The sequence below is a fragment of the Pristis pectinata genome, chromosome 33 (assembly GCF_009764475.1).
Source record: "Pristis pectinata isolate sPriPec2 chromosome 33, sPriPec2.1.pri, whole genome shotgun sequence".
Classification (NCBI taxonomy): domain Eukaryota; kingdom Metazoa; phylum Chordata; class Chondrichthyes; order Rhinopristiformes; family Pristidae; genus Pristis; species Pristis pectinata.
This window is the reverse complement of record NC_067437.1, coordinates 5,128,712-5,150,403: the sequence shown is the minus strand read 5'-3', so window position 1 is coordinate 5,150,403 and position 21,692 is coordinate 5,128,712. Positions and strand designations below refer to the sequence as shown.

The 21,692-nt window shown below is 44.9% G+C and overlaps 1 protein-coding gene across 2 annotated transcripts in view; it reads right to left on the bottom strand.

Annotated features, from left to right (window-relative positions):
• The window catches only part of LOC127585681 (ras-related C3 botulinum toxin substrate 1-like), a 62,793-nt gene extending 61,494 nt beyond the window's left edge, over positions 1-1,299 (bottom strand). The window contains exon 1 of one of the 2 annotated variants that reach the window (XM_052043354.1): positions 1,247-1,299. In XM_052043354.1, the coding sequence (XP_051899314.1) occupies positions 1,247-1,281 (35 nt within the window). In that variant the 5' untranslated portion in view covers positions 1,282-1,299. The other variant, XM_052043353.1, reaches the window with a different exon arrangement.
• Positions 1,300-21,692: the final 20,393 nt, after the last annotated feature.

Below are 21,692 nucleotides of genomic sequence, written 5' to 3'. Positions count from 1 at the left end.
CAGCCTGATACCACTCTCTTCCAGAAACAGATATATTACCCCACACAAGGCAATTTTGAAGATCTTTTAAAAATCTGTCATTTAGAATTAAGTTAACCCTAATCCTATTACAGAGAGTCATACAGCACAGAAAAAGGCCCTTCAGCCCAACTCATCCATGCCAACCAAGATGTCTGCTTGATCTCATCCCATTTGCCCACATTTGGCTCATATCGCTCTACAGCTTTCCTATCCATGTACCTGTCCAAATGTCTTTTAACCGTAACTGTACCCACCTCTACCACTTCCTCTGGCAGCTCGTTCCACACACCCACCACTCTGTGCGGAAAAAGTTGCCCCTCAGGTCCCTTTTAAATCTTTCCCCTCTCGTCTTAAACCTATGCCCTATAGTTTTTGACTCCCCTACCCTGGGGGTAAGACTGACCATCCACCTTATCTGTGCCCCTCATTATTTTATAAATGTATCACCACCCCTCAGCCTCCTACACTCCAGGGACAAAAAAGTCCCAGCCTTATAACTCAACTCTCACATTTGTAGTTTCATTATTTTAAAAAAAATCACACAAGAACTCTGAAACTGACTTAAAACAAAAACTACCAGGGTATTTTTAATCTGCAGTCTATACAGTATTAATCTTCATTAAAAACAGATGGGGTTTTAAACACTTGAGAGGCAGATGTAGAGAATTAGACATAGTGAGATTAGCAGACACAATGAATGATCAGAAAGATTTCAGGTTGTTAATCTTACTGCTGCAAGTTTTAAATTTAAAGAAAGAGCAAATTGCATCGAGTAACCTTCATACAGCAACCCAAAACACTTGAGAAAAAAGGGAAACAAAAGAGGAAGATGGTTTTTTTCTTATAATTATCCTCCCAACATACAACACGAAAAAGAAATAAGTCCCTATCATTGCCAGGATTAGTTCAATATTTCCACGACTTCTCAAAATTAAGGAAAAGGAGCAAAGGGGGAAAAAAACTTAACTTTAGAAAGTTTGAAGATGTGAAGTTTACTTACCCATCCCCCACTACCACACATTTGATTGCCTGCATCTTCCAGATAAAGTTTCAGAGTCTCCAAAAAAAGTTAATTTGGTGAAAAATATAAGGTCAGGAGGGATGCGAGAAGGGAGAAATAAAAACAACTGCAAATTAAACAAATACCAGACAAGTTCCCCCTGACCAAACACTTCAACCCGAACACCAGCCACCACCCAAAGCCTGCGCTGCAGATTCAACTAACTTGAATTGTTGCCTCCACCTTCTCATCGCGTTCATTGGCCGCTTAGCTACCAACTCTCAAGTCGGTTGGTGAATATTGACCAGCAATCTTGTCTGTCCCCCTTGTCAATCACCGCGCCTTGCTCCCGCCCCCTTCGTTTCTGATTGGACTGTTCTGATAATGGACGGGACAAGGCTGCCAATCTTGGACCACCACTTGCACCAAGCTGCACTAAACGAATCTCTTTACTTATCTAAAGCAAACCTGTGAAATAAAACCACTTCCCACCTGTGTGTCTGTCTGTCCATCAACCTACTTGAAATCTGTAAGGGGGTAAGAACATAAAACAACTTAGTTGGTAGGTTAATTAGGCACTGTACATTACACAGGAGAATGACTAAAACTGCAAATGCTAGAATCTTTAAAGAAAAGTAGAAATGCTAGAAAAACTCAGCCAGTCAAGCAGAGTTGGTGGAAAGAGAAGCCAGCTAACATTTTCAATCAATAACTCTTCCTCAGAACTGAGCCACCCACATCAGTAAGAGAAATTACCTGATCCTTATGATGTGACTGTTGAATAGGCAAATAGGTACTCTCCAAATAGCATTTGGTAGCGCCGCTGCCTCACAGCTGCAGCGACCTGGGTTCGGTCCTGACCTCTGGCGCTGTCTGTGTGGAGTTTGCACGTTCTCCCTGTGACCGCGTGGGTTTCCCCGATGCTCCGGTTTCATCACACATCCCCAAGACGTGCGGGTCCGCGGGTTAATTGGCCACTGTAAGTTGCCCCTTGTGCGTGGGTGAGGGGTAGAATCTGGGGGAGTTGCTGGGAATGTGGGGGAATAAAATGGGTCAGGGTAGGATTATTGTAAAAATGAGTGATGGAAGGTCAGCACAGACTCAGTGGACAAAGGGTCTGGTTCCCTGCTGTATGTGTCTATGACTTTATGACTCTATATTACACCAGTGACTACACTCATGATAGAAGTGTATAATGTTTTAAGAGGCATAGGTAGGGTAGATAATCAGAGTCTTTCTCCCAGAGTGGAAATGTCAAATACTAGAAGGCATAGGTCGAAGGTGAGGGGGAGGATGTTTAAAGGAGATTTACAAGGCAAGATTTTTTTTTAAACGTAGAGAGTGTAAAGGTTTTTCTTTACAAAGAGAGTGTTAGGTGCCTGGAATGCAGTGCCGGGGGAAGTAGTGGGAGCAGATATGATAGCAACATTTAAGAAGCATTTAGACAGGCATGTGAACAGGCAGGGAGTGGAGAAAGATATATACCACGTGCAGGCAGATGTGCAATTTAAATTGGCATCATGGTCGGCACAGACATTATGGGCTGAAGGTCCTCTTCCTGTGCTGTTCTATGTTATATATACGTGTGTATGTACGTATGTATATATACACATTTATATGTTATGTGTTCTATATTTGTACAGTAGTGTAGTGGTTAGCGTAACGCTATTACAGCGCCAGCGACCCGGGGGTTCAATTCCAGCCACTGTCTGTAAGGATTTTGTACGTTCTCCCCGTGTCTGCGTGGGTATCTGCTGGGTGCTCCGATTTCCTCCCACATTCCGAAGACGTACGGGTTAGGAAGTTGTGGGCATGCTATATTGGCGCTGGAAGCGTGGTGACACTTGCGGGCTGCCCCTAGAATACTCTTCACAAAAAGATGTATTTCACTGTGTGTTTCAATGTACATGTGACTAATAAAGATATCTGATCTGATCTTACTGGCTGCAGCACACCCCCTGAAAGTAACTGAATGACATGAGCCTTTCATTTTACCAAGATTCTTAATAATTAGACATTGATAAAATTATTGTTCTGTATTCCTCAAGTTTAGTTTTTTGTCTTTACCCCCTGGACAATGACATCTCAGTCTCTGGCCTGAACCTGTGTTGTTCCAGCACAAATATAAAGCAATTTATTAAGTCTACCTTTGCACTGATGTTTCAGCTCGATAATTAGTGGAGAATAAAGAACTAGACAGAGTAAAGCATTGTCTATTCAAGATGGTGACGAGGAGAATTTCCCTCTCTCAAACGATCATATCTTTAGAATTTTCAGAGAGATGCAGAGGGGGAGACATATTCAAAGCTAAAATGGATAGATTTTTGGTCTATGGGTAGGGTCGAGGGTTATGAGGAGTAGGCAGGAAGAGTGCCAGGGGAAGTGGTACAATTACCACATTTAAAAGGTATTTGGACAGTTACATGGATAAAAAAGGTTTAGAGGGTTATGGACCAAATGCAGGTAAATGGGATTAACTTTGGCAATTCGGTCGGCAGGGATGATTTGGGCCGAAGGGCCTGTTTCCATGCTGTGTAACTTAACAAATCTGAGTTGGTGGAGATTCTGGATTTCTTCAAGAAAACTTTGAGTGCATCCTTGAATCTTTTCCTCTGTCCACCTGTGACCTCTTCCTAGGGCAGAGTTTGGAATAGTATCTTTCCAGAAGTTCAGTGTCGGGCATGTAAACAATATGGCCTGCCCAACTCAGCAGGCGAACTAGGGCCTCAGTGCTGGGGATGTTGGTGTGAGAAAGGGTGCAGACATTGGTTTGTGTCACATGCTCCAGTAGTATATAACTGGTGACTTCATCATCTGCCATTAGAACAGAGAAACAGGAACTTAAGAATAGGAACAGAGTGAGCCATTTATTCCCCTGCATCTTCTCACAATTCAGTAAGATCTCCCTACCTCAGCATTTGCCATCTGGTACCTACATCCCTTGATTTCCTCTATTGTACATTATCTCTGGTTGCAACTGGTGGAGGTGATTGGACAGGTCTCCTGTCAATCAGGCCTCCCATCACTCTGTGACCAACATTAGTTTTATATGCAAAACTTATATGTAGTCATCCTCCACTTACTGAATTTTTCTTGAGAAATTACTCTGCTTTTATTGGGAGAAGATGTTGCAGTTTCAGGTCAAGACAAGTCAGGTCAATTCGACTTTGGATCCCGACTTCTTTAACAGACTTGCCGAGCAGTTCGATAGCTTGGCTTTGTTCAGTTGTGACTGAAAGTGCACTTTTTCCTGGAGCGAAATGTGATAAAGACCGTTTCCAAGTCACATCATGTCCCTCCAGGCCATCCCTGACAGGGAGCACGTTCATGACTGAGTGATGTAATTACCTATGTGACTCTCCTCGTGTTGTTCCAAGGACTGACCTCTGTTACTCACTCCCGGAACTCAGTTTAACTGGCACTGTGCCAGACTGTGTTTACGCTAAAGCAGCTTCCAGACTCCAGTTCTTCCCTCTGGACCAATCATGCTGCAATCCCCCTCCCTACCCTCACATTCACTGCTTATCACCAAACACAGCAACTTCCCCTGAAGTCACAAGCCCCCTCCTCAAAATCTCCAGTAGGACCCCCTAGTCCCACGATAGCAGCTATCATCCGACGCCTGACTTGCTGCTCAATGCCCCTCACACCCCAATCCCCACCAGGGTGTTGATGGAGCTCGGACTGTCAGTCTGCACTTTCTCTGTAACTGTAACACTCACCCATCACCCACACCTTCCTCTGCTTCCCCGCCTCCTCCCTCTTTATTCCATGGTCCACTGTCCTCTCCTATCAGATTCCATCTTCTTCAGCCCTTTTGCCTCTTCTACCCATCACCTCCCAGCTTCCCCCCCACCTACCATCCCCCCTCTCACCTGATTCACCCCCAGCTCATCCTCCTCCTCCCCCTCCCCCTCCCCCCCACCCTTTTATTCTGGCTTCTGCCCTCTTCCTTTCCAGTCCTGATGAAGGATCTCGGCCCCGAAATGTCGACTGTTCAGTTCCCTCCATAGATGCTGCCTGACCTGCTGAGTTCCTCCAGCATTTTGTGTGTGTTGCTCCAGATCCCAGCGTCTGCAGAATCTCATGTATCTCCACTGTAACACTTTATTCTGCATTCTGTTATCGTTTTCCCTTCTACTACCTCAATGCACTGTTGTAATGAAATTATCTGTATGGATGGCATGCAAAACAAAATTTTTCACTGTACCTTGGTATGTGTGATGATAATTTAAATTAAATTTAAATTGGTTTATTAAGTTTTGCTGTGACTACAATGTGGGACTATTACCTTTAATAAGTAAACGAATAAAATATTTCTTCAAATAGGAAAAAAAACAATTAAAAGTTTAACTATTGAGAAAGATTTGGGTGTCATCGTTTGGGAATCACGAAAAGTTAGTATGACTATGGTGGGCAGCACAGTAGTACAGCGGGTAGTGCTGCCCCACGGTTCCAGTGACACAGGTTCGACCCTCGGGCGCTGTCTGTGCGGAGATTGCACATTCTCCCCGTGACCGTGTGGGTTTCCCTGGGGTGCTCCGGTTTCCTCCATCTCAAAGATGTGTGGGTTGGTGGGCAACTGTAAATAAGATATCTTTATTAATCACATGTACATCGAAACACACAGTGAAATGTATCTTTCGTGTGGAGTGTTCTGGGGGCAGCCCACAAGTGTTGCCACACTTCCAGCGCCAACATAACATGCCCACAACTTCCTAACCCATACGTCCTTTGGAATGTGGGAGGAAACCCACACAGACATGGGGAGAACGTACAAACTCCTTGCAGACAGTGGCTGGAATTGAACCCGGGTCGCTGAGAGTGCAGGTGAATGGTAGAACTTTGGGGAGGAGTTGATGGGAATATGGGAGAATAAATAATGAGATTAATGTAACTGGGTCCTCGATGGTTGGCATGGACTTGGTGGGCCAAAGGGCCTGTTTCTGTGCTGTATCCCTCCATGACCCCCCATTGTAGGTCACGACCAGAGGACTGAGGTGGAGTGGATGGGCATGTGAGGGAAATAAATGGGGGAATTGGACTGATGGGAATGTTCTGAGAGCTGACAGACTCGATGGGCTGAATGGCCTCCTTTTAGATCATAAACAAAATACGAGAGCCCATCAACCAATGAGGAGGACAAACAGAATGTTGGCCTTTATTGCAACGGGGATGAAGTTCAAGAACAAGGTTGTCTTGCTACAATTGATTTATTTGTTCTGAGGATGTGGAGAGTGCTGGCATTTATTGTCCAACCATTTTGGCCCTGGTTTGAGGAAACTGTTAGTTGTCAACCATATTAGTGGGTCTGGAGTCACATACAGGCCCACAGACTTCATTCCCTGAACATTAGGCAACTACAAGGGTGTTTACAGCAATTCACGAATTACGTGGGTTACCATTACAAAGACACGCATTTTCTAAAATTAACTTAAATTTTAAAAAATTATCACTTGAATGGCATGAGTGGGATTTGAACTCATCTCTCATGGTCCAAAACTCTAGTTGTTGGTTTAGTAATATGAACACTACACCACCATGCCTCTAAAGTATGTAGCCCATAGGTGAGACCACACCTGGCTGGTACAGTCCACATGAAGGGTATTGACCCAAAAGCTTGACTGTTCATCTCCCTCTACAGATGCTGCCTGACCCATTGAGTTCCTCCAGCAATTTGTGTGTTGCTCCAGATTCCAGCATCTGCAGTCTCTTGTGTCTCCACACACAGTGAAGGTTTCCTTATCTCAGGAAGGGTAGATATCCTTTCTAGGCATTGAAGTGAAGGTTTACTGGATTCATCCCTGAGAATGAGAGCTGTCCTATAAAGAATAATTGAGTAGAATGGTTACATATTCTTTGGAGTTTGGGTGGTCTCACCTTTAAATACATTTTCAGAAAGAGCTTGGCATGATGGACATTACCTTTGGTTGGGGGATCTGGAACCAGCGGGCATAGTCCCAGAGTGAGGGCTCAGAAGTAGAGGTCAGGAGGAATTAATTCACTCAGAAGATCGTGAATCTTTGAAAGTTTCTACCCCAGGAAGAAGAATCATTAAATGGACAGACTTTTGAAATAGAAATATTTGGGAATGGGCAGGAAAATGTTACAGTGGAAAAGCAATGTGAACATATTGAATGTCGGGTCAGGCTCGAGGGGACAAATGGTTGACTTCTGCTTCTACGTTAACAGTACCAACTCGTCCCTTCTTAGGCAATACACAGAAGGCTTACTGTCCATCAGAACATACCTCAAGCTCTGAGTGGAATCGCACCACTCTCACTGCTAAAGATATGGGTATAACTCACCCTCTGGACCTTTGGTCTTTGTCAGGAACCGGCTGACACAATGGGGAGGATCTCAGTGCTTCCAACCATACTACTTCCTCAATACTTGCTCCAGCAACCTCACACACAGCATTAGACCTTGGTCACTCTTACTGTCTGCTGTGTGCTCTACTCTGCACAAGTGTTGACAAAGCAAAGGCATGCACTCTTAAGTAAAGCCTTCTATGGCACACTAAGTGTTAAAGAAATTCATTTCTTTTTTATAGTGATGCTAATATAAAAGCAACAATTCATTCTTCTTAATTTTGGATATAATCTGGACATCAGGACACAAGGACCAAAACTGACTCATTAAGTTAAGCAGTTAACCAATTAAACAAGCCTCAGTTAAAAGTTCTTACTCCTGCCTCCAAATCCATCCATATTTCTACCCCTCACATCTCTGTAATCTCCATGGTAACCCCTTTAGATTAATCTTACCAGGGCATAGACTATAGGAACCAGGAAGTCACGTTGCAGCTGTATAAAACTTTGATTAGGCTGCACTGGTGCACAGTTCTGGTCGCCCCGTTATAGGAAGGATGTGGAGGCTTTGGAGAGGGTTCAGAAGAGGGTCACTGGGATGGTGCCTGGATTAGAATGTATTAGCTATCAGGAGAGGTTGGAAAAACTTTGATTGTTTTCTCTGGAGCGTTGGAGGTTGAGGGGAGACCTGACAGAAGTTTATAAAGTTATGAAAGGCATAGATAGGGGAGACAGTCTGAAACTTTCTCCCAGGGTAGAAATGTTGAATACCAGAGGGTATAACGTTAAGGCAAGAGGGGGAAAGTTTAAAGGAGATGTACGGGGCATGTTTTTTTTTACACAGAGTGGCGGGTGCCTGGAATGTACTGCCAGGGTAGTAGTGGAAGCAGATACGATAGAAGAGTTCAAGAGGCTGTTAGATACACACATGAATATTCAGGGATGGAGGTGTATGGATCATGTGCAGGAAAATGGGATTAGTTTCATTTGGCATTGTGTTCGGCACAGACATCATGGGCTGAAGGGCCTGTTCCTGTGCTGTGTTGGTTTGTGTTCAGTGATTTGCTCTCCCCCAATCCTGACTTCTTGACCAACCCCAGTTTTAATTGCATCATCAATGGTGGCACGTCTTTGGTTTCCTAGATCCCTGTCTCTGGAATTCCCTCCGCAAACCTCTTCACTTTCTGGGTGGCACAGTGGGGCAGTGAGAAGAGCTCCTGCCTCACATTGCCAGTGACCCAGGTTCAGTCCTGACCTCGGGTGTTGCCTGTGTGGAGTTTGCACCTTCTCCCTGTGACTGAGTGGGTTTCCCTCAGGTGCTCCGGTTTCCTCCCGCATCCCAAAGACGTGCGGGGTTGGTGGGTTAATTGGCTGCTGTAAATTGCACCAAGTGTGTAGGTGAGAGGTAAAATCTGGCAGTTGATGGGAATGTGGGGAGAATAAAATGGGATTAATGAAGGATTAGTGTAAATGGGCCGTTGACAGTCGGCACAGACTTGGTGGGCCGAAGGGCCTGTTTCTATAGAAACAAAGGACTACAGATGCTGGAATCTAGATGGAAAACACGATGATACTGGAGGAACTCAGCAGGCCAAGCAGCAGCCGTGGAGAAAAGCAGGCGGTCACCGTGTGGGTTCAGGACCCTTCTTCAGGACTGAAGATAGGAAAAAGGGAAGCCCAATATATAGGAGGGAAAAGCAGAGCAGTGATAGGTGGACAAAAAAGGGGAGGCGGGGTGGGCACAGGGTGGTGATAGGTAGATGCAGGTAAGAGATAGTGATGGGCAGGTGTGGGGGAGGAGGGGAGAGCAGATCCACCGGGGGATGGGTCAAAGTTAAGAAGAGAGAGAAAAAAAGAGGCTAGGAAAGGGAAGAGAAGCAGCGTGGTGGGGGTGGGGGGGGGGGGGGATTACCTAAAGTGGGAGAATTCAATGTCCATGCCGTTGGGTTGCAAGGTTCCAAGACGGAAAATGAGGTGCTGCTCCTCCAGTTTGCACTTGGAATTCTCCTGGCAGCTGAGGCGGCCAAGGGGTAAGGTTCCAAGGCGGCCCGTTTCTGTGCTATATCTCTCTGTGACTCTATAAATCTTTCTTTCCAGCTAGGACCCTCCCAAGACCCACCTTTATTACCTCGTGTCTAGGTGTCACTCTCTTTTGTTTGATAATTCTGTTGCAAGGTGCCTCGGATTTAAGGTGCTATAACAATGAAAGCCATTGCCGCTGTTAAAAATAAACTCCTCCACCTCCCGCTCACTACTTCCTGTAGACTTTGCAGCATTAAGTCGGGAGCACAAAATACTAATTTCCTCAACCCAACACTCCATCAGATTTGAAGGGGATGCATGATCCTTTAAAAAAGTTCTGTTGGTGAGGCTTGGTGTAGGGTGAATCCACCATTTGGACTGAACCCATTGCCCTCTCTGCATTTTTAACTGTGGTAACATTAAATCAGCATTTAGGGCTTCTTAACTGTATCATCTGTCTACTCTGCACGTTTCCTGTGGTTGACATTAAGAAGAACTTAGATGTGGACTTGAAGAGCTGTGAACAGCAGGTTTACAGATCCAATACTAAAGGGTGGCATTAGGCTTGGTAGTTCTTCTGTTACTAGCATCAGCATGATGGGCTGAATAGCCCTCTTCTGTGTTTTAAGCTTCCATGATAACCTTTGCAACAGAGTAATCAGTGTGGTGAAACAGGAGCAAGTTGGTAGAGTCTGCTAGACTTACTACCTCACAGCGCCAGTGACCCAGGTTCAATTCTAACATTCGATGCTGTCTGTGTGAAGTTTGCACATTCTCCCTATGTCTGTTGAGTTTCCCCTGGGTGCTCCCGTTTCCTCCCACATCCCCAAGACATAGAACATAACACGGTTCAGCAACAGGAACAGGCCCTTCGGCCCACAATGTCTATGCCAACCATGTTGCCACCTGCCTCCTCATGGTCTATATCCCTCCATACCCTGCTTAAGGCCTCCTAACTGTCGCTAAGACACATGGGTTGGTGAGTTAATTGCCCACTATAAATTGCCCCTAGTGTGTAGGTGAGTGGTAGAATCTGGGGGGATATGACGAGAATGTTAGCAGGATAAAATTGGATTAGTGCAGGGTGGGTACTTGCTGGTTGGCACGGACTCAGTGCGCCAAAAGTCCTGCTTCTGTGCTGTATCTCTCCATGAGGATCTTTGCCCTACAGATGTTGAGCATTGGACCTATCCTCTTGTTTGCTTCAGTGAACGATTAGTGATGGATTAGCGCTTGGCCTCTGAGTCTGTGTCACCATAAGCATCTTCTGCATAGAATAAAAAATAGCAGGAGTAGGTCTCCAAGTCCCTCAAATCTGTTTGCCATTCAATATGATCATGGCTGATCCAACATGGCCTCAGCTCCTCTTCTGTTCCATTTGCAATAACCACTGAGGTTTGGCTAATCTTGGTTCCAGAGTGCATTTACCGTCAATTGAACAGCTTCCCTTTATTTCTGGCAATTATCTACACTCCCTGCATGAGGCTTTATAAGGTATTGGTCGGACCACATTTGGAATTTTGTGAGCAATTTTGGGCCCCGTGTCCAAGGAAAGATGTTCTGGCCTTGGAGGGGTTCCAGAGGAGATTCACAAGAATGATCTCAGGAATGAAAGGCTTAATGCATGAGGAGAGTTTGTTAGCTCTGGGCCTGTACTCAATGGAATTCAGGAGAATAAGGGGGAGAATCTCATTGAAACCTATCAGATACTGAAAGGCCTGGAATAGAGTGGATGTGGAGAGGACGTTTCCATCAAGTAGGAGAGCCTAGGATCCGAGGGCACAGCCTCAGAATAAAGGGATATCCCTTTAAAACTGAGCTGAGGAGGAATTTCTTCAGCGAGAGGGTGGTGAATCTAAAGGAATTCATTGCCACAGAGGGCTGTGGAGGCCAAGTCATTGGGTGTATTTAAGGCAAAGATTGATAGGTTCTTGATTGGTAAGGAGTTGAGGGTTACAGGGAAGAGGCGGGATAATGGGGTTGAAAAAAAGAAAATCAGCCATGATTGAATGACGGAGCAAACTCAATGGACCGAATGGCCTAATTCTGCTCCTATAACTTATGGTCTTATGGCATTGTGGCAAAGAAGGTTGAGAAAAGTGCTGGGCAATGACACAGCCTTGTCTCTTCTATATTTATTAAAGGGTTGTGGGCTTCACAGGCCGAGCCAGCATTTAATTGCACATTGCTAGTTGCCCTTGAGAAGCTGCCTTCTTGAACCACTGCATTCCGTGAGGTGAGGGTACACCCACGATGTTGTTAGGGAGGGAGTTTCAGGATCTTGACCCAGCGATGGAGAAGGAACGGCAATATATTTCCAAGTCAGGTTGGTGTGTGACTTGGAGGGCAACTCCCAGGGGGTGGTGCCCCCTTGCTTTTGCTGCCCTTGTCCTTCTAGCTGGTAGAGGTGGTGGGTTTGGAAGGTGCCGTCTAAGAAGTCTTGGTGAGTTGCTGCAGTACATCCCGTAGATGGTACAAACTGCTGCTACTGGGTGTCAGTGGTGGAGTGAGTGAATGGTGGTGGATGGGGTGCCTATCAAGTGGGCTGCTATGTCCTGTTGACCTTCTTGAGTGTTGTTGAAGCTGCACGTATCCAGTTTAACAGTAGTCTTGAGTGAGAATGGTTCTGTTGCAGACCTATTGGTTGACGTCACAGACATTCCATTGTGGGGCAAGTGTAACATGGAGAATGACTTTCTGTGGTCAGCCAAGTTCGAAGCTGCCCACTCTTGACACCACCTGCCTCACCTGTAGAAGGTTTTGAAGTTCCCACATTGGCTTCATCAGCTATCCCTAACCCCTCAGAACTGGAGTGGAAGTGAGTCATCCTCGATCTTAAGGCAGAGGAGATAGCGTCTCTCACAATATCAATATGTTCAGTGACGTCAAACGCTAAACTGGTACAATAATGACCCTTGCTGCGATTGGATAACAACTGCTATGTAACAAATTTGGTAAGGCAACACTTTTTTTTAACAGCTGGAAATACTCATCAGGTCGGGCTGCATCTGTGGGAAGAGAAACCAAGTTAACGTTTCAGGTCGAAGACCCTCACTGGTGACTCTTTCTCTTCTTATCTTTGATAAAGTATCGACCACTTTCATGGCCACATCTCCTGAGCGATTTTCGATTCCCAGCACCTGCAGGTTTTATTTGATTTTCATTACCTTTACAAACATCCTTCTCAACTTGTTCTAACTGGTATCTTTCAAAGATCTGTTTTTATCCATTCCTAGGTTGGCCTCAAAGTTTTACCATTTAGTACCTGATTATCACCTTCCCTGCCAAGATATATCACTTCACACTTCTCTGCATTAAAATTCACCCTGCTGTAATTGTGTCATTCTTAAACGTTACCTTTCTCACAACCTTTGAGGGGTGGGCAGGGTTGAGCTGGGTGGGGATCAGTGCCTGGGGTGCTGTGCGTGTAAAAGCACTGCATGTGTTGGTCGGCTTGAATGTGGATTGGATTAATCTCTGGTGAGTGCTCATATCAGTCAGTGTTTAAGTATAGCGGAAGTTTAATATGATTCATGTGGTAACCTCTACGCAAGCTTCTGCTTGTATCATGTTAGGCAGTAGGATAAGAACACACATCCTGGTAAGTTTTACTCATGCACCTCTCATTGTGGACTCATATTATTGTAGCATACATCAGGTGAGGTGTCACAGACTGAACCTGTATGACTCGTGTGTTTCAGTGTGAACCCCTGTCTGTGTACATAATTTCCTCACAATGTCACAAGATAAAGATTTCAACCTCTCTGGTTTGAAGGAGTTCTTCCTGATGTCAGTCCCAAGTTCACGGTTCACCAGTTTGCATCTCCAGGTGATCCTGTCATGCTGAACTTTGTAATAGTGCTCTGGATTTCCCTGGGATCTAGTGGACAGCTTGGTATGGAGAAAGATGTGAGTCTCTATGCCAAGCTGTCAACTGGATTAACTTGGTTAGATTAACAATGAACATCTGTCCACATCCAAACTAAATCAGCGGTTGTGGAATCGATGGAATAGGCAGTAAATGTGACGGGACCTATGTTAATCCAAGATTTTTTTTGCAATCTCTCTTTCTCCCTCTCTTTCATTCACTCCCTCATTCACTCTCTCATTTGTTACCAATTCCTTTTTATCACTTTCTCCTTTACTCTCTGCCATTTCTTTGTTTACTCTCTCTCATTCGCTCATTTATTCTCTCTCTGGTTCACACTCTCTCTTTCCCTTTTATCTCTCCAGTCCTCTGATATGAAGCTGGATTCTAAAAGAGGCAATGCTGATGGAAAAATGCTGCTTTACCCAAAGAGGAATGAGTTAGATCTTCTGTCAATAGCCATTTCATAGGGAAACATTGTCATGGGCAAGGTTGACTGATAAGCTCTCTTTGGAGTTTGTTTTATTATGGTTTAATTGTTCCTGTGGCTTTGTAGGATCACAGCTGTCTACCCAAACTAACAAGAAACTATGTGTTACACCAGAGGACTGCATAAGAAAATTGGTATTGGTAATTGGTTTATTATTGTCACATGTACTGAGATACAGCAAAAAGCTTTTGTTTGCATGCCTTCTGGACAGATCATTCCCTACGTAATTACCGAGGTTGTAAAAAGAACAGAATGCAGAATATAGTGTTGCAGTTAACGAGAAAGTTCAGTGGATGCAGACAAATAAACTGCGAGGGCCACAGTGAGGTAGATTGGGAGATCAAGAGTTCGAGGGTTCAGTTTTTTTAGCACACGTGAGGTCTGTTTAAGAGTCTGATAACAGCAGGACAGAAGCTGTCCTTGAGCCTGGTGGTTCTTGCTCTCAGGTTCAGGAATATGCAAGAGATACGTCAATCTGGTTTGAAGGTCCAGTGGGTGCAACTGCGTATTGAGAGCAGAAAGATAAAGTCAAAGTCGAGTTGATTGTCACATGTCCAGGTGCAATGAAAAACTTACTTGCAGCAGCATCACAGGCACATAGCATCAGATAAGTAGCATTCACAAGAAAAAAATTAATCACAAATAATACACAATTTTTACAAGGAAACACAATTCGAACAAAAAGAAAGTCCATCTTAGTGCAAAGTGGTCACAGTATTGTTAAACTGTAGAGATTAGGGTTTAGCTGGTTGGTTCAAGAACTGAATGGTTGAAGGGAAGTAGCAGTTCTTGAACCTGGTGGTGTGGGACTTCAGGCTTCTGTACTCCTGCCCGATGGTAGCTGCGAGAAGATGGCATGGCCCAGATGGTGTGGGTATAGTACATTATTTTGTGCACTACTACAACATTTTGTGATTTCAAGGGAGAACTTCTGGAGACATTCACCAGTTGTAACTTTGCTAGACACATCATGGAAATGATGGTTATGGGGTTGAACCAACCATCAGGACATAATCCATGTAATTATCAGGATTTAATCCACATTAATTCCAGGATATAATCCACGTTAACACCAGATTTAACCCATGTTTACACATGCAATACAGTGATGATGAAGTCTCATACTGCAAAAGGTGTTCCCTTTTAAATGAGACAGTAAAACACAGTCCTGTTCCTGGCCCCAAAGGATTCAGACACCTTCTAGTTGATGCTCAGGACGTTCTTCACAAGCTGAAGATTTACGACAATGATAAATCAAGTCAGTAAGGTTTCCAAATTTCCAGAATTTACCAGCAGTCTCCAGGAATTGGAAATTAACCTCAAGGACCCTGCTCCAAGAGAAAAATGAGAGAGGCAATTAAAAACTGGTGGTCTAGGAATAACATCAGAGGGACAAGGGAGAGTCAGACTTGGAAGTACCCAGTTGAAGTTTGAAGTTTCCGGCAATGGTCATTATTGAAATAGATATCTTTAATAAAACAACTTCATGCAGTTGGATTTTGTTTCTTTTGTGTCTGGGTTGTTATGTTGCCTTCTCCGTGGATCGTCACCTTGTCGTGGTGGAGAAGCTTGTGTGGTCCTGAGATCCCGAGAGCGATGCCGCCTGGAGCTATGCCTCCTAAGGGTTTCTTTACCTTAAGTTCCCTAATCAAATCTGGTTCATTGCACAATACCAAATCCAGAATTGCCTTTTCCCTAAGGTCGATGGTGAGGTCCCTGACAAAGAACAATCCAACCAAGACCTCAACGGTGGAACAGGCGGACAAAGTTATTTTGAACTCAACAGCTGTGAAGGCAGATGAAGGCTGCAACAAATCCATCAGCTCCAATCGTCGTGGTTTCCATGCCATTGGAATCAGTTGGTTGATTTGTGAACTATCGTGTGCTTTTTGTAGTGCAACATCAAGTACACGTTAAACAAAGACACGCACAGACGTCTTCGCTCTGTGGGCTACTTCTGATCAACAGAACAAAGACCATTATCCTCGACCTCGAGGGATAGCCATGACAATGACATTATGTTGCAGTTGCACAAGGCACTGGTGAGAACACACTAGGAGTATTGTGTACAGTTTTGGTCACCATGTTATAGAGAAGTGGAAAGAGCGCAGAGAAGATTTACAAGGATGCCGCCAGGATTCGAGGGCCTGAGTTATAGGGAGAGGTTGGACGGGCTAGGACTTTATTCCTTGGAGCGTAGGAGATTGAGGGGTGACCTTATAAAATGAGAGTTACAGATAGGGTGAATGCACACAGTCTTTTTCCCAGGGAAGGGAAACTAAAAACTAGAGGGCATAGGTTTAAGGTGAGAGGTGAGAGACTTAAAAGGGGCCTACGGGGCAACTTCTTCACACAGAGGGTGGTGGGTATATGGAATGAGCTGCCAGAGGACGTGCTGTTCCGATGGGATGGGCTCCACAGAACCACACTGGGACCAGGGTCCTGGCAAATCACGTAACTAGGCTGTGGATAGGGCTTTAAACTAAATAGTAGGGGGTGGGTTCAACAGGTTATTGAAGTCTCCGGAGTAAAAAAATAAGACAGAAAGTTTAGAAAGGGATAAAAATTTAACTTCAGACAACATGGAGACAAATTTAAGAAGGGTGGTAAATACAGGGCTGAAGGTGTTATATTTGAATGCACACAATGTATGAAACAGAAGAGCTTATAGTGCAGTTCGAAATTGGCAGGTACGACGTTGTGGACGTCACAGAGTCGTGGCTGAAAGAAGATCACAGCTGGGAGCTAAACATCCAAGGATACACGTCCTATCAAAAAGACAGGCCGGTGGGCAGAGGGGTGGGGTGGCTCTGTTGGTAAAAAAAATGAAATAAAATCCTTAGCAGGAAGTGACATGAGATCAGAAGGTGTAGAATCCTCGTGGGTAGAGTTAAGAAACTACAAGAGTAAAAAGATCCTGATGGGAGTTATATACAGGCCTCCAAATAGGAGCCAGGATGTGGGGTACAAATTACAACAGGAGATGCAAAGTTAAGGTGGTCATGGGGCATTTCAATAGGTAGGTGGACAGGGAAAATCAGGTTGGCACTGGATCCCAAGAGAAGGAATGTGTAGAATGCCTACGAGGTGGCTTTTTAGAGCAGCTTGTGGTCGAGCCCACTAGGGAAAAGGCAATTCTAGATTTGGTGTTGTGCAATGAACCAGATTTGATTAGGGAGCTTAAGGTAAAGGAATCTTAGGAGGCAGTGATCATAATATGATAGAATTCACCCTGCAGTTTGCAAGGCAGAAGCTCAAATCAAATGTATCAGTATTACAGTTGAGTAAAGGTAACTATAGAGGCATGAGAGAGGAGCTGACCAGAGTTGATTGGAAGGGGACCCCCAGCAGGGATGATGGTAGAGCAGCAATGGCAGGAGTTTCTGAGAGTAATTCGGAAGACGCAGGATCAGTTCATTCCAAAGAAGCAGCAGCATTCTAAAGGGAGGATGAGGCAACCGTGGCTGACAAGGGAAGTCAAAGAACAGCATGAAAGCAAAAGAGAGGTCATACAATATTACAAAAATTAGTGGGAAGCTAAAGGATTGGGAAGCTTTTAAAAACTAACAGAAGGCAACTAACAAAGCAATAAGGGGAGAAAAGATGAAATATGAAGGTAAGCTAGCCAATAATATAAAAGAGAATACCAAAAAGGGGATATTCAGATATAGAGAGTAAGAGAGAGACAAAAGTGGACATCGGACCACTGGAAGATGACGCTGGAGAAGTAATAATGGAGAACAAAGAAATGGCGGATGAACTGAATAAGTATTTTGTGTCATTTTTCACTGTGGAAGACATCAGCAACATGCCAGAAATTCAAGAGAGTTGGGGGGCAGAAGTGAATGTAGTTGCTATTACTAAGGAGAAGGTGCTTGGGAAGCTGAAAGGTCTGAAGGTGGATAAGTCACCTGGACCGGATGGACTACACCCCAGGGTTCTGAAAGAGGTAGCTGAAGAGATTGTGCAGGCATTAGTAGTGATCTTTCAAGAATCACAAGCATCAGGAATGGTTCAAAAGACTGGAAAATAGCAAATGTCACTCCACTCTTTAAGAAGGGAAGGAGGTAAAAGACAGGATTTTATAGGCCAGTTAACCTGACTTCAGTGGTTGGTAAGATGTTAGTGTCCATTATTAAGGATGAGGTTTCAGGGTACTTGGAAAAACATGATAAACTAGGCTGAAGTCATCATGGTTTCCTTAAAGGGAGACCGTGCCTGACAAATCTGTTGGAATCCTTTGAGGAAGTAACAAGCAGGATAGACAAAGGAGAGTCAGTGGATGTTGTTTACTTGGATTTTCAGAAGGCCTTTGACAATGTGCCGCACATGAGGCTGCTAAACAAGATAGGAGCCCATGGTATTACAGGAAAGGTACTAGCATGGATAGGAGATTGGCTGACTGGCAGAAGGCAAAGAGTGGGAATAAAGGGGGCCTTTTCTGGTTGGCTGCCAGTGACTAGTGATGTCCGCAGGGGTCGATGTTGGGTCCGCTACTTTTCACGTTATATGTTAATGATCTGGATGACAGAACTGATGACTTCGAATTGTAGGTGTAAAGGGACTTGGGAGTCCAAGTTCAGGATTCCCTAAAGGTTAACTTGCAGGTTATGTCGGTTGTAAGGAAGGTAAATGCAATGTCAGCATTCATTTCGAGAGGACTAGATATAAAAGCAAGGATGTAATGCTGAGGCTTTATAAGGCGTTGGTCAGACCACATTTGGAGTATTGTGAGCAGTTTTGGGCCCCGTATCTAAGGAAGGATGTACTGGTGTTGGAGAGGGTCCAGAAGAGGTTTACGGGAATGATCTTGGGGATGAAAGGGTTAATGTATGAGCAGGTCTTTATGACTCTGGGCCTGTACGCTGGAGTTTAGAAGGATGAGGGGGGATCTCATTGAAACCTACCGAATATTGAAAGGCCTGGATAGAGTGGACGTGGAGCAGATGTTTCCAGTAGTGGTAGAGTCCAGGACCAGAGGGCACAGCCTCAGAACAGAAGGACGTTCCTTGAGAACAGATGAGGAGGAATTTCTTCAGCCAGAGAGTGGTGAGTCTGTGGAATCCATTGCCACAGAGGGCTGTGCAGGCCCAGTCATTGGGTGTATTTAAAGTGGAGGTTGATAGGTTCTTGATTAGTAAGGGTGTCAAAGGTTACGGGAAGAAGGCAGGAAAAAGGGGTTGAGAGGGAAAAATAAATTAGCCATGATCAAATGGCGGAGCAGACTTGAAGGGCTGAATGGTCTAATTCTGCTCCTAGGTCTTAAGGTCTTGGAAGTGTTTGAGGCAGGTACAATATAACATTCAAGAGATATTTGAATAAGTACATGCATAGGAGGGGTTTAGAGGGATATGGGCCAAATGCAGACCAATGGACTAGCTTGTTGGGCACCACGGTTGGCATGGACAAGTTGGGCCAAAGGGCCTGTTTCCGTGCTGTATGACTCTATGACCTTTGTATATTTTAGTTTATGAACGCTCTCAACATGGCAGTGAGTGTGGCTGTTGGATTGACAGCCAGGGAGAGGTCAACTGAGATCGGAACTGCCAACACGTGACTGCTGGCTGAACCAAGGTAATGCCCCGGTTGGAAGGCGTTTCTTTTCCATAAGTGTGCAGCTTAAGCATTAACTGACCTTTGTGCTAATTGTACCTGGTAACTGCAATCTTCACAAGACTTTGTTGGTAATACTGACATTCATTGCCCATCCCGAACTGCTTGCTGAGTCACTTCAGAGCAACAAGAATAAACTAGTGGTGAAGCTCTGGAATTCCCTCCCCTAGAGGGCTGTGGAAGCTAAACCATTGGAGGTGCTCAAAGAGGAGGTAGAAAGATTGGGGAATCGAAGGCTGTGGGGAACCGGCACTGAGGAGGAGATGAGGCCTGGGGCAGATCAGCCATGATCATTCTGAACATTGGGGCAGGCTTGAGGGGCCGAGTGGCCTCTTCCTCCTATTATTTTCTTTTGTCGTTGTGTGGACCTGGAATCACATCTATATCAGAACCAGGTAAAGATGGCAGATTTCTTTCACTACAGGATTTTTGGTTAGCATAACGATATTACAGCGCCAGCGACCCGGGTTCAATTCTGGCCGCTGTCTAGTGAGGAGTTTGTTCGTTCTCCCCGTGTCTGCGTGGGTTTCCTCCCACATTCCAAAGACACACGGGTTAGGAAGTCGTGGGCATGCTATGTTGGCGCCGGAAGCGTGGCGACACTTGCGGGCTGCCCCCAGAACACTCTAAGCAAAAGATGCATTTCACTGTGTTTCGATGTACTTGTGACTAATAAAGAAATCTTATCTTATCTAGTGAATCAAATTGGTTTAATGATAATCCAGTAGTTTTATTACGACTACTGAGACTAGACCCTTTTTTTAAATCTGATAATTTATATTTAAGTTCCCAGCTGCTGTGGTGGGATTTGAATTCATTTATCAGAAGCAAAGATCCAGATTATTAATTACAAGTAATTTAGCCAATTTGCTACCGTACCATTGCAGTGTGCGAGAATGCTACATGACAGTACCCGATATATGACTACACATCAGGAGCAACAAACAATCTGCGGGAGGAGCTCAGCGAGTTGAGCAGCATCTGCGGGAGGGAAGGAATTGTTGACATTTTCGGGTGGAAGCCCTGCATCAGGCCTGAGGGAGGAGAGGTGAGGTGGCCTGCATTGACCCATATCCCTCTAAATCTAAAATGGGGTGGAAGCTTTAGAGAGGGTGCAGATGAGATTTACCAGGATGCTGCCTGGATTGGAGAGCATGTCTTATGAGGATAGGTTGAGCGAGCTAGGGCTTTTCTCTTTAGAGAGGAGGAGGCTGAGAGGCGACTTGATAGAGGTGTACAAGATGATAAGAGGCGTAGATCGAGTGGACCAGTCAGAGACTTTTTCCCAGGGCGACAATGGCTAACACGAGGGGACGTAATTTTAAGGTGATTGGAGGAAGGTATAAGGGGGATGTCAGGAGTAAGTTTTTTTTTCACACAGGGAGTGGTGGGTGCGTGGAATGTATTGTGCTGTAGTGTTCTATGTTGTCTATGTACTTGTCCAAATGTCTGTTAAATGATGTAATTTATTACTTTGCTGCAACTTTATCTCTTGTCCAAATCTCAGCTGCAATTTTTTAAAGTTCACCCCACAACTAATGCAGGAAGTTATTTTTTATACTTCAATAGAACTATGTGTATATAATATGTGTGTGTGTGTGTGTGTGTGTGTGTGTACGTACGTGTATGTGTACACGTGTACGTGTGTGTTATATATATGTAATAATTCATTTAATTAATTACAGTAATTTTCAAAAAACAGTAGCCTTTTGGTTTCTGACAGCAAAAATTAGCTTTAATTGTGTAAACATTTTTTTAATATATTTTTAGAACATTTAACTTGGCCGTGAGTTCAGCACGTTCCCCCTCAGTGACTGTCGGTTGTTTCAATCCACCTCCCTCGGGGGGGGCGCTATGATCAAGGGAGATGATTGGCTGGTTCGTGGGGTCTCATGAGACTGGGCTCGGGGACTAGGTGTGCAGAGGGTAACGGTGGGAGGGGCTGGGTGGAGAGGCTGGGGGAAGAAGGTGGGCAGAGGCTACAGGAGCAGCCCAGATAGAGGGCAGATGCTTTGGAAGAGGCAGGGGGGCAGGTGCAGACACCCTGTGAGTGGCCAAAAGGAGCCCAGAGCCCCTGGGAGTGTTAAGAGGGGAGGGTAATAAGCCTGGGAGTGGTCGGTAGGGAGGGTAGAAATCCCAGGAGTGGCTCAGAGACCCCAGAAGGAGCTCAGACAATCCAGCCCCTTGCAACAGAGGCTCATGGATACTGCGATCTCCAGACATTGCATTTTTGTAGGACTTTGTATACACTTAGGCAGAGCTTCCGTGTATTCCCTTCTTGTCATTTAACACACGTTAAAGACACACCCAGAAGAGGTGGTAAATGCTTCGACTTGCAGTTCTTCACTCTGACTGCGAGAGGGTGAC